General features: G+C 40.9%; 1 protein-coding gene across 4 annotated transcripts in view; it reads right to left on the bottom strand.

Annotated features, from left to right (window-relative positions):
- Positions 1-13889, bottom strand: part of KIAA1549 (KIAA1549 ortholog) — a 179165-nt gene that overhangs the window by 32464 nt on the left and 132812 nt on the right. For all 4 annotated transcript variants that reach the window (XM_042469330.1, XM_042469331.1, XM_042469329.1 and 1 more), the window contains exons 9-10: positions 11840-12017; positions 4044-4225 (exon numbers count right to left, since the gene is read on the bottom strand). In XM_042469330.1, coding sequence (XP_042325264.1) covers positions 4044-4225; positions 11840-12017 — 360 coding nt within the window. The remainder of the gene's footprint in view (positions 1-4043; positions 4226-11839; positions 12018-13889) is intronic.

Below are 13889 nucleotides of genomic sequence, written 5' to 3' on the forward strand. Positions count from 1 at the left end.
CATAGAGTTGGAAGAGACCACAAGGGCCACTCAATCCTACCCCCTATTATGCAGGAAATCTAAATAAAAACATCCTCAACAGATGCCTGGAGGCCAGTAGCACACAGTAATTTTTACCTGCCTGGTGAACAAAACTAGCAAATCTGGAAATAAGGGCAATACCTTGTGGGCTGCAACATCTTCCTTTTAATTCTTACTAAATGACTGCTAAGTAAAAGACAAAGAAAGTATTTTGCATTTAGGGGAACCAAATCTATCACTTCATCCCCTTGCCTTGTATCTAGAGGTCAAGTGACAATGCTTCTGGACAATGCTCTCCAGCATCTCAGGTCAAAAGCAAGTGAAGCTAGCCCTTAGACAACTGCACGAGAAATGTAGAGAGCGGAACAAAAGACTCTATGTAACATTTGTCGACCTCACCAAAGCCTTCGACACTGTGAGTAGAAAAGGTCTGTGGCAGATCCTGGAATGACTAGGATGCCCCCCCAAATTCCTCAAAATGATCATCCTGCTACATGAAAGCCAGCAAGGTCAAGTCAGATATGGCGATGCTCTCTCGGAGCCCTTTCTAATAACTAATGGTGTGAAACAAGGTTGTGTTCTCGCTCCAACTCTATTTACAATCTTCTTCAGCATGATGCTCCAAAGGGCTACGGCAGATCTCGAAGAAGAAGACGGAAGCAGCTCTGCAGCGTCTAACATCTTGTTTTGCTATAGCCGCAGAACTCTTTGGGCTGGAAGTCAGCCTGAAGAAAATGGAAGTTCTCTACCAGCCGGCACCTCAGGAAGAACACTATCATCCCCACATCACTGTAGGCACATCTGTTCTCAAGTCCGTCCAGCAGTTCACCTACCTGGGAAGCATAATCTCCTCAGATGCCAAGATTGATAGAGATCGATCACAGACTAGCAAAGGCAAAGTGCATTCAGAAGGCTTCACAAAAGAGTCTGGAGTAACAAACACTTGAGGTGATGCACAAAAATCAGTGTATAGAGCCATTTTACTGTCTATTCTCCTTTATGGATCTGAAACATGGGTCACCTATCACCAACACCTACGACTCCTCGAACACTTTCATCAGCGCTGTTTACGCACAATTCTAAACATACACTGGACTGACTATGTGACAAATGTTGCTGTCCTTGAGCAAGCAGGGATCACCAGCATTGAGGCCATGCTATTGAGGACACAGCTGCACTAGGATGAAGGACCATCGCCTCTCAGAAATAGTATTCTACAGTGAACTTGCCACGGATCAGTGCAAGAGCGGCGCTCCAAAGAAGAGATGCAAGGACTCCCTGAAACAACATCTGAGGCTTGACCAAATTGATCACCAACAATGGTCTGCCCTGGCCTTGCATCGGGAGGCATGGAGACGCACTATCTACGATGCTGCAGCCTTTTTTGAAAGCTCATGCCAAACGAGTCTCGAAGAGAAACGACAATGTAGAAAGAACCACAACCCGGAAACATCACCCAAGGAGACTTTCTGCTGTGCCTTCTGCAACTGGACATGTTTATCTCGGATTGGCCTTTTTAGTCATTTACACGCTTGTAGAAAGTGCAGGATGAGTCCTTCCTGAATCTTCGTTCGCGAAGTAAAAGCCAGACTTCTACTTAATATAAGGCATAGGAGAGAGCAAGCATAGTGTGGTGGTGTGAGAACTGGACTATTATTCTGGAGATTCCCACTTGGGCATGGAATACTATGGGTGACCTTGGCAAAGTCATACACTCTCAGCCCTAAAAAAAAACCCGTGATAGGGTCCCCATAAGTTAGAAATGACTTAAAGACATACAACAAAAACAAAGGGATATGAAATATGTTATTAACAACCTTTTTAAAAAGAAAATTTGAAAACCTACTATGATTCTTTCAAAGATACTTCCCTTAATTTGTAAGACAGTATATTCTACAGATCACCAAGTCCATGCTTTTAAAAAAGGCTAAATATGTTTACCCTAACATTCAAAAGGTGAACTTTTATAGGCACACTGAAGGAAAGGGGACAAGAATATACAACATTCTACAGCGAAAAAGAATAAAAAGTGTTCTATAGTAAACTGAAAAAATGGACAATGCCAATTCAATGCTTTCTGGTCCATTTATAAATGTGAAAGGTTTCTGAAGCATAAAAAGCCTTTAACAGCTCTCTCTTACTCTGTCATATATAGTACAGATTTAAAAGAATTGTTTCTTTCGAAGTAAATATTCTAATCCAAACAGTTTTAGATGGTGTTTGCTAACCATATGTTAAAACGGAAGGAAGGAAGGAAGGAAGGAAGGAAGGAAGGAAGGAAGGAAGGAAGGAAGGAAGGAAGGGGAGAAAACATTTTTAAAATCTTGAAAATTTACTCCCATCTTTCCCAGGAGGAATTCTGCCTTTAACTTCTGAGACAGTACAAGTAAAGAAGAGAATAAAAGAGACAATAGTTCATAAGTTCAGCTAAGGTTATAGCTGTTGCTGACCTTGATTCCACTATTCAGTCTCAACAAAGAGAAGCAGGCTCTGCCATTAAGTCGTTCTGGCAGCTTCACAACCCTAAACACTTTCTCCTTCTCTCATCTTTCCCATGATTAATTAAGGCCAGTTAAAGTATGACAATAGAGTAGAATACTAGTACAGTGCTCCAGTCTCTTCAGACAACAGCCCTGTGATATTATGACTACCACAGAAAGCAGCTCTTGATAACTAAAAAAAGATGTGGTCAGACCTTGAATCTCTCTTTCTCTCCTTGACAGACAAACCACATATATATGGAAGGGAGGGTTGCCCAGAATGTTAACTGAATGGGTATAATTTCTCCCAACATTTGTGCTGCATGTCAAAATTATGTTCACAAGGTGCAGGTGATGTGTGTGCTGACAATATGTGTTGAAGTTTTGCCATTGCACTACAAGGCCCTGACAATATTATATGTAATGCAGCTGTCATATAAAGCCTTCTGGAGCCACAGCCAAAACAATAATAATTTCATGTTATGTTGTTTCATTCCACTGCCCAGAAACTAATTCTCTGCATAGCTTTATGTAGTCAATCATCATATTTGTACCCACACACTGATAAGCATAGCTAACTGAAAATCAATGCCTTTGAAATAAAATTTTAAAAAGTTATCTGCAAATAATCTTTCAGTTTTTGTTTTTGTCAAGCTGCATAACCAGAATCTTTGTATAAACCTTGACATCGTTGTCAGAACTATATATGGACTGCCCAGTTTAGAACTGATAAAACTTAATGATAATGGACAGAAACTATTAGCAGAAAAACATATAAGACAAATAGTGCAAAAGGTGTATAATTCATGTAAACTAAATCTTGTATTCAGAATTCTCCTATGGACAAACTTGTTGTGGAAACTAGTTTTCATCTACCTAACTGCAAATTATTGATCAGAAATTTTCCCTAACAGATCCTATAAAACAGTCATCCGTCTCTATTTAAATGGAATTATACCGATGCAAATAATCACACCAAACAATCCCTGGAAGCCCTAGAACACAGGATTTCTTGCATAGAAATGGTCATCAATGCAGTATTTACTATAGTTTATAGTAAAGAAGTACTGTATACAGAAGTCAGCTACAGCAGGATAACTTCAGTGGGTCTGGTTTCTTCCCCTTGGAACTTCTGAGAGCTGCAAAGACTGCCCCAAATGCCCCCAAAATAGCTGGAGGCCCAGTTCTGGTTTTCAGAAACTGGTATATTTTGATGGTAAACAGTGAGGGAGTGTGAAGCAACCTATAAAAATATTTTAAGGAGAGCCCACTCACCCTTATATTTTGACCAGAAAGGGAGAATTTAAAGGGGAGGAGTCAAGAGCCACAAAAAACAGCCTTGGGGCCCGCATGCAACCTCAGGGTTGCACTTCAACCACCTGTGAGCTAAACTTCTCATGAACCACTTATGTAATAACAGATGACATCTCTTGAAAAGACCTTTGCTACACAAGGCATTTCACGATATATTTTGGTGGGTTTTCACACACCATGAAGGAAAATGTTGCATTAGGCAGTATAAAATGTTCCCACTCCCATTACCTTCTGTCGTTGTTGAATGTTGTTCATTGTGTCTGGCTGAAATTCCAGTTTGTCAGTACGGCAGAGCTTCCAGTACAAAATGATGATGATAAGCAGCACTATGGCTACTGGGACAGCAACACCAACAATAATCCAAAGATTGTTTTGTGACTCTGGGGGAGATTCTTTGACTCTATCTACAGCTACAAAAGGAATTGGGAAAGAATTAACATTTTACCTGCAATGGCTGCAATTGTATGCATATACCTCATTTAACAAAACAGATATGTTTCTAAGCATTACCTTAACAGAAATTGTGGTGCCAGAGGCAAAAATAATATGGAAAGAATAAGAGTAGTTTCCTACATTTTTAAAGAAAGAAGTTTAACATATTTCAGCATACTTTTAATTCAAAATTAACAATAAGCACATGTGAAATGGAACCACCAGGTCAGGTAAGCTTTGCATTAATAAAGAAAAGTATTCTAGAGACCTTCTGGAGTATAGGAATTCGTTTTTCTTTCACCAGCCTCCAGTTTTGTTATCATTTCCATTTTTGGTGGCCAAACTTTATAGAGTTATGCTCAACCATGCTGCACATTCAAAGAATGACAAAAAGCATATGGGAATAAGATTATGATTATCAGTTTATAGAGTGGCCCATCGTGCCTTTGAACCAGGAAAGTAGCTCTTTCCCCTTCTTTACATGAACTGCTGTAAAATGATATGACAACTGCACCATTTAATCAAAGAAAATGGTTAATGAGTGAGGCATGCTGAAAAATGCTTCATGAAAAATGCAAAGAAGTTAGAAACCTTTACACGAAAGAGAATCATGTTCACTAAATGTGGCAGAATAGCCAACTGGCAGGAGGGGTTGTGGCATGAACACAGTTGTAGAGATGTTAAGAAGCATAGCAGTTTTCTTACTCAGCAAGCAGCTACTGCTAAAAGATTTTAGTGGGACTAATCTAGAGTAACTATGACCTGGTACAGACAGGCGAAAAGCACTGGTCTGTAGGCGGGGTGAGGGCTGAACATCTCCAATCTTACAATCCTTCCCGTGCTGCCCGGGCACCAAAATTGCTTACCCCTGTCCATAATGGGAGCACAACGATGACGTCTGCGTGCTGCAGTGTCCAAACAGCGCCATGCTGTTGTCATAGTTGTGTGTGAGCTGTGCCAATGACATGCAGTGCGCATCACAAAAAGAACCCCCTGTGAACAGGTTCTTTTTAGGCCTCACGAAGGCTACAGCATTTGTCTGCTGTAGCCTCCATCTGGGGCATAAAGGGGCGGCATCTCGCCATCCCTTTCTGCCCATCTGTATCCTCCCTATGTTGCAAACTGCACCAAAATGTGCCTGCTTATGTAATTATCTCACCTCATTGAAGAATTTCTTTCACATTTCAGTATCAAATAATACAAACTGCAAATTTATTTTGTTTAAATCAATTTTGGCATGTACATTTTAACACATCATAACACTGGTAACTTCAAGAAATCTGAATACAATAAATATCATAATATATTAATAAACAGACATACCTAACAAGCTTAAAGGCTTACTTGGCTTCTTTAACACAGTGAGTCTTACAAACATAGGATTTGGGGGAGCTAAAACCTATGCAAAACAAATCCTTAACAGTTTTATAAGATAAACATGTATTTATTAACTATAATCTTGCTCCATTAATACCAAAATCTTTTGCTGTCTATAAAGAAAAATAAAGCCAGTTACGTAAATTCCCCCAGTCCTTATAATATGCGTTGGCATTATCTGCCAGTGTTACATTCTTTCACTAGTTCCACATTTGAGAGACTTTGTGCTGCTGTAGTGGTTTCTTAAAGAGTTACACACAAGATGCAGAATAAGAATTTCCTTTCAGAAAGGGAGTGTGATTCAACAAATCAAAAGGAGTGATGAAGATCTACATTCACAAGTTTCCCCATTTCTTCTGCACATGGATAGGAAAGATTCAAAATCCTGCTACATTGCAGTGGGGTACACTGTGGCTCTCCAGAGATTAGGGCTTTCAGTTTCTATCCATTCAGTAGGTCCAATGATAAAAATTTTTGAGAGAGCTAAAGGTTCTCCAGTCCTGAACCACAGCGTTCTGACCATGCAAATTTTCTCCAGCCAAGCTATAACCAGCTTGGGAGCCACAACATAACAACACTACAGGCTTTAATTGCTGGTCATAGTAGCTACTGGACCTAAATACCCTAAGGCAGTGATGGTACTGGGGATAGGACTTTCTTGGGTAGGACTTCCACCTTCCTGGGGCTGGACGTCTGGGGCTGGGACTTTTGCCTTCTGGGGCAGGACTTCCAGGGGGAAAAACCAAGGCACACTCTCTCAGCCTCAGGCTAGCAATAGCAAACTCCCCTCTGATGAAATTTGCCAAGAAAACTCCATGATAGTTTCACCTTAGGGTCACCATAAGTCAGTAATGACTTGAAGGCACCACACACACACAAGTCATGCTTTCTCGGCCTCAGAGGATGGCAATGGAAATCCCCCTTTGATGAAGCTTGCCCCATGATCGTTTCACCTTAGAGTTGCCAGGAACCGGCGCTCAGAAGGGAGGGAGGGTGCTCTGGGCCCATAAGTTGGAAATGACTTGGAGGTACACAACAACAGTAACAACAACCATAATAAAGTACATAAGGCACAACACAATAACAATAACAAAGAGAGTCAGCAGTTTGAGTATGCAACTCTGGAGAGTTCGAATCCCAGCTTGGCCATGGGAGACCTTAGGCAAGTCACACTCTTTCAGGCTCAGAGGAAGGTAATGGCAAACCTCCTCTGAAAAAACCCAATTGCCCATGAAACCTGTTGGGAGACCTTGGGCAAGTCATACCCTCCTCTGAAGAAACCTGCCAGGAAAATCCCACAATAGGTTTGCCTTAAGGTCACCATAAGTTGGAAATGACTTGAAGGCACACAACAACTAAAAAATTGGAAACCACTGGTGGTTTTTCTGTGTTTACGTAAGACACAGCATACTCACTCACCCTCACTCCAAGCCTTGACTACATTTGAACTGAAAAGGCAGATGCATTAACCCCATTTCCAATGGCCCACAGCCCAAGTGGTGTAGTGGTTTTAGGATTGGACTCTTTACTCTGGTTTCGAGTCCCAGCCCAGCTATGTAGACTCACTCAGGTGACCTTGAGCAAATCACACTATTTCAGCCTCAGAGGATGGCAAAGGCAAACGTCCTCTGAAAAATCTTGCCAAGAAAACCCCATGGATGGTTTCATTGCACCTTACAACACTACAGTTTCCAGAATCCCATAGTAAAGGGCTGTACTTCCAGCCAGCAGGGGTGGAGCTTCTGGCTGGAAAGTCTGTGCATGGCCCCTCCTTGTTGCGGCTCGGTTTCTTATGGGAGAACTGGGCTGTGGCAAGGAGTCAGGCTGGTTGCATGTGCCTCCCCACTCCTCCTTGCTGTGGTCCAGTTCTCCCTAGGTGAACCAATCCGCGACAAGGAGCCAGACCAAGCATGCACATGAGGCCCCCGACCCCTATTTGCCTCACAGATGGCTTTGTGAGCCAGAGGGGGCACAGGTGCCATACATTCACCAACACAGCTCTAAGGACACCAGATCCTGTCTGATCTTGGAAGCTAAGCAGGGCCATTCCTGATGTGAGACCATGAATGAATCGTAGGTGCTAAGAAGAAGGGACTGGCAAAACCACCCCTGAGTAGTCCTAAGGAGCACTATGAAATTCATGGTGTTGTCATAAATTGCTAGGTGACTTGAAGGCATACACAAACGCGCACACAGTAGTTGCAACTACTGTCACTAGAAAAAGGGCATCTTGGTCTTGTGGTTCTCTGAAAGCCATTATGGCTGCATCTGCACTGCAGAATTAATCCAGGTTGATACAATTTTAACTGCCATGGCTCAATGCTATGGAATTCTGGGAATCATAGTTTGTTTGGGGCACTGGAGCTCTCTGACAGAGAAAATTAAATGTCTCAGAAAACTACTGTTTCCAGAATTCAATAGCATTGAGCCATGGTAGTTAAAGTGGTATCAACATGGATTACTTCTGCAGTGCAGATGCAGCCACAGACTACTTTAATCAGTTGTAGCTGCATTAAAGGAGACTGCAGAGGCCAGGAACCAGGCTTTATCTGAATATATGTTTTGTTGAGGTTTGCTGAGGCAAGCTACTGGTATACCAGAAAATGTGTGTAGATTGCACTTAACATTATTAAAATTAGTGAAATATATATCTCACTATATTTACTGAAACTAAGGGGTGAAACAGATCACCCCAAAGGGGCAGCTTTAAGACAACCATTCTGAAGGCGAATTGGGGCTGCAGCAACTGCACGCCGCAACCCCAATTCGCCATTTTGCTAGCTGAAAAAGAAGAGCAAACAGCTGCTCCTTTTTGCACTGGCAAAATGCCAGCTTTTCCTCCCCGCTGCAGTTGGAAGCCTGCTTCCAGCAGTGTATGGCATCTAAACACGGCACTGCCAGAGCGCCTAGAAGCCGGCCCATGTCGGGACAGTGTGGTGGCTTGATGTTGGCATCCAGGCATCTTGGGGAAATGCATCGTCTATACACCATGTCCCCAAGACACTGGGAAGCCAGATTTTTATACTGGTTTGTTTCACACCTAAGCGGTAAAGGTGCTTGTGGGACTTTCTCCCTCCAAAATAAAATGGCCCTAGGTTCTATGTGACTGAACAGGGGGTACTGAGGGAACGTCATTTGTTGCATTGCCTCAGGCAAATCAGACAAGACACTAGGAAGCCCACAATCAGTTATGTTGTCCTTTTATTTGCTTTTAAGGTTAAAGCATTTGTGGCTTAGTGGTAAGTGGGTATGAATTGGGACCTGGGAGGTTTGGTTCCAAGGCCACAAAACTCAATCATGACCATAGACCATTTTTTTCCAGCCTAACCTGTGAAAGGAGGGAAAATTGTGCATTTTACTATGAAATCCTTGGGTGGAAAGATAGGATGAAATTGTACTCATTAATGAAATAAAAATAACTTTTGCCCTGAAGCCACTGACTACAAAGAAAGCATACAGTACTGCTTCTTTTTTTAAAAAAGGCTTCTTGATAAAAAGCAGGACGCAAAAGTAAAATTTTAAAAGCGAGAATTTATTTTCTGTTAAGTGACTGTATAACCAAACCCCACATGATACTAAGCACTGCAGGGCTTAGTAAATGTGAATCTTCTAATATAGTCTGCAAATCCCTGCTGTTTGAAGTTATTTTTAATTTAAGGGCAGCTCCACTCCATATTGTTGTATATGTTTTCCTCATGTTTCTCCTCCTTCCATGTTGTGATATTCACTGAAATCACTAATTAATTCTGACAGATAGCTGATACATTATATAAGTGTACAAAAAGGACAGAAAGTACAATCCTATTCATAATGAACTGCCAAAGAAAATGTCATTTAAATCAAGGGATAGAAAGTAAGAAGCATGTTTCTAATGTCTTGTTACTCCAAATACTTTTGCTGGAAGTCACAATGTCTTTAATAATTTCTTAATTTAAAGTGATATTTAAATCTGATTTCCGTTGATTCCCCCCCCCCCTCCAAGTCTTTTACTTCCTAGATTTGACTGCATTAAATAACATAGTCTATTCTATAAATTAGGTTAATGTCATCCACCCCACAAGAGGCTCAAATGCAGTGCATAACAGGTGAATAAAGACACCCATTTAAGAAATAGTAAGTTACCTCACCCCATCTCAGGTGCATATCTTAACATGATGACAGGGTTTGAGTGTGTCAGTGAAGATGACAGTAATCTCAGACCAGATTGTATCAAAATTTTAGACTCAAAGATGAGTTCCCTAAGGTGGAATGCTCAAACTGGAAACAGAAATTATGATTAATCCATCCCCTCCCAACAAAAGAGAACAGATACTTCTAATGGTGAAGGCGTACAGAACCACCAGAAGAGAAGTTACATGTCAATATTAAGGGTAGGATGTGATGCTGTCAGAGGATTTGGTAGCTAGCTCAGGTAGGTACTGCACAGAAGAAGTTAAAAATAAATCTCTTCTGAATGTCTTATACCTTACAAATCCTATGATGAAATCATCTACAGTGGAGTTGAAAGACAAGAACGGCAGGTTAGAGGGCAACTGAACAACTACTGGGAAAAAGCAGACTAGGTATTAATAGTGCTGTGTCTTACTGGACCCAAACCAAAAGGATTTTCAGCTGCTGATATGTTCAAATGTGAAAGGGAAATCTGAAGCTGCACAACACATATAATAGGAACATGGAGTGTGAGAAGCATCAATCAAGAATTAGTCAAAAATTAGAACACAAGAAACATTACAATGTTTGGTGTAAGTGAACTACAACAGGAACTTTTCAGTCACATAATTATATAGTGTTTTACTTTGGAAATGACAATCTAAAAAGAAACAGGATGGTATTAATAGTAAGGGGTGATGTAGCAAAACCAGTTGAGTATATACTTCAAAGTCTAACTGAATGGTATTGATAAAAATGCAGGGAAAGCTAGTTCATGCTGCTTTTGAGGATGCTAAAGATGAAGAAATTGAAAGATTCTGTGTGGGCATCCACAAATAAATTGATCAGAAACACCAGGACATGTTGATCATCATAAGTGATTGGAATTCAAAAGAAGGAAAGAACCAAATATTGAAAAATTTGGGCTAGGGTAAAGAAACAAATCCTGTCTGATTTTGGAAGCTAAGCAGGGTCAGCCCTGATTACAGCCAGGTTGGGAGACCACCAATGAATACCAGGTGTTGTAAGCTATATATCAGAGAAAGGAATTGGCAAAACAACTTTAGAGCATTCTTTGACTAAGAAAACTCTATGAAATTATTGGGGTCACTGTAAGTCAACAAGCAATTTGAAAGCACACACACACACATAAACAAAGCAGAACAAATTATTGAATTTTATGAAGTCAAAAGTTTGCTGAAAAAACATTCTTCAGGCAAGAAATCAGAAGACTTTATACACAGACATCATCAAATGGCTAATACAGAAATCAAACTGACTACATAACTGGAAGAAGAAGATGGAGAAGCTTCATTATCTCTGTATAAACAGTGAGCTAGACTTTGGCAAAGATCATGAACTGCTAATATAAAAAATTAAAACTGAAGAGCATTAAGTCAATCATAATGTCAGAACACAGGAATATCCTTGTAGAATTGAAAAAACCATGTAAAGAACAAATTTGCACTACTAAACCCTTGGAGTGTGGTGGAGTCTCCCTCTTTGGAAGTCTTTAAACAGAGGCTGGATGGCCATCTGTTGGGAATGCTTTGATTGTGCATGGCAGGGGGTTGGACCGAATGGCTCTTGGGGTCTCTTCCATCTCTAAGACTCTATTATTCTTAACTCTTACTAGACGCAAAAGTGACTAAACTGAAGCTAGTGTACTTTGGACACAACACAACATGACTCAGTGGAAAAGATGACAATGCTCAGAAAGGTGGTAGGCAAAGAGGAAGATCACATTAAACATGGATTGACTCAATCAATGTAGCCAAAGCCTTGAGTCTGCAAGGCCTGAGCAGGACTATTAACAACAAATCTCTTAAAGGACTCTCTTTTATAGGAAAGCCTATAAACTTTTCAGTATGGTAGGTACTGCCACAATTCCACATGCTCTAAGGAAGGAGAAGCTTGTTCAGATCCTCCATAACCTCAGAGTGAATAAACAGACAAATTGCTCCTGCAACAGTTTAATGTGGTTAAGGGGTCACTTAGAAAAAAGTTGCTTTTATCTAGCTAATTTATCCCCATTAGTTATGTGTATATTTCTTAGGAGAACTCACGCTGAGCCACTGGACCTTGAATACGATATCCTAGAATGATGGCAGCCCTTTGGATATCCACTCTGTTAATCAGATCAGCTGTCTTCACAGCACCAAGTCTTTCGCCATCTTGATCCTCCACAAAATAAACCAGCATAACTGGGTTGTCAGGTTCCTCTAAACGTGACATATTCACAATCTGAAAAGACAAATCAACATTTAGAAGTTTTCAATTAAAAACCTTGTATACATTGTAGAATCCCACCTTTCTCAAACCAGTATTACCACATTATTATAATTATACCAGTATGAAAGCAAGTAACAGAATCAATTACCTTCCTCTGCCACTTCCTTTTGTTTTGTTGTTTTTCAGAAAGCAAGCTTTGGTTGTATTTGCACATCATGCTGAACCATAATTTAGAACAATGTGAATGAGCTAAAGCGTGACCTGGGCTCTCACACTCCCTTTCCAGTCTCCTGCTCCCACTATGTTTTTTGGGAACTCTCATTTCTACTTTTGTTTTTCATCCAAACTAATAAACTATAATTAATGTTATATGTCCAGTTGATCTGAAACAAATCAACTTCAAACCACTGTTTTAAACCAGGGGTGGGAGTAATCTTGACAGCAATGGTGTCTATCCCTTTCTCTATCTCATTGGAGATTATCACATGGGGATAAGAAATGGGAGAAAAACAGAATGCTCCCGTCATGACTGTGTGATTGTGTGATATTTCCACACGACATCACACTCATCCTGTACTTCTCCTGTTAAGAACCTGGAATGCTCCTGTAACTTCTTATTCATGGGGAATCCCTGTGAATAGCTTGCCGATAGTGCTTCATTTGCACTATCGCTGAGCAATCTGGGACCTTATCCCAGAGTGCATTTAGATACACACAATTCATTTTCATTGCTAGGATCAGTTTTGGAGTGGATTTCTATGTTATTTTGAAGTGCAGGGCATGATTTTCTTTGAATTGTATAAAAATAATGTTCTGAAATATATCAATTTTAAATTGTTCATGCTTTTCCAACATGCACAGTCACGCTGGTGCATGCGTGAAATCATAGAATCATAGAGTTGGAAGAGACCGCAAGGGCCATTCAGTCCAACCCCCTGCCATGCAGGAAATCTCAATCAAAGCATCCCCGACAGATGGTCATCCAGAGTCTGTTTGAAGACCTCTAAGGAAGGAGACTCCACTACACCCTGAGGAGTTTGTTCCACTGTCGAACAGCCCTTACTGTCAGGAAGTTCCTCCTAATGTTCAAGTGGAATCTCTTTTCCTGTAGCTTGCATCCATTGCTTGGGGTCCTAGTCTCTGCAGCAGAAAACAAGTTAGCTCCCTCCTCAATATGACATCCCTTCAAATATTTAACAGGGCTATCATTTCATCTGTTAACCCTTTCTTCTCCAGGCTAAAAATACCCAGCTCCCTAAGTCATTCCTCATAGGGCATGGTTTCCAGACCCTTCACCATTTTAGTCGCCCTCCTCTGGATATGCTCCAGCTTCTCCACATCCTTTTTAAATTGTGGTGCCCAGAACTGGACACAATATTCCAGGTGGGGCCTGACCAGAGCAAAATAGAGTGGCATTATTACTTCCCTTGATCTAGACACTATACTTCTATTGATGCAGCCTAAAGTCACATTGGTCTTGTTAGCTGCTGCATCGCACTGTTGACTCATGTTCAATTTGTGGTCTACATGGATTCCCAGATCCCTTTCACATGTAGTTTCTTTCGGTCAGGTGTCACCCATCCTATCTGTGCATTTTATTTTTCTGTCCTAAGTGCAGTACCTTACATTTCTCCATGTTCAAATTCATTTTGTTAGCTTTGGCCCAGCTTTCTAGTCTGTTCAGGTCATTTTGAATTTTGATCCTGTCGTCTGGGGTATTAACCACTCCTTCTAATTTGGTGTCATCTGCAAATTTGATAAGTATACACCTAATTTTGTCATCTAAGTCATTGATAAAGATGTTGAATAGCACTGGGCCCAGGACAGAGCCCTGTGGGACCCCATTGGTCACTTCTCTCCAGGATGAAAAGGAACCATTGTTGA

The sequence above is a fragment of the Sceloporus undulatus genome, chromosome 5, assembly GCF_019175285.1.
Source record: "Sceloporus undulatus isolate JIND9_A2432 ecotype Alabama chromosome 5, SceUnd_v1.1, whole genome shotgun sequence".
Lineage (NCBI taxonomy): Eukaryota > Metazoa > Chordata > Lepidosauria > Squamata > Phrynosomatidae > Sceloporus > Sceloporus undulatus.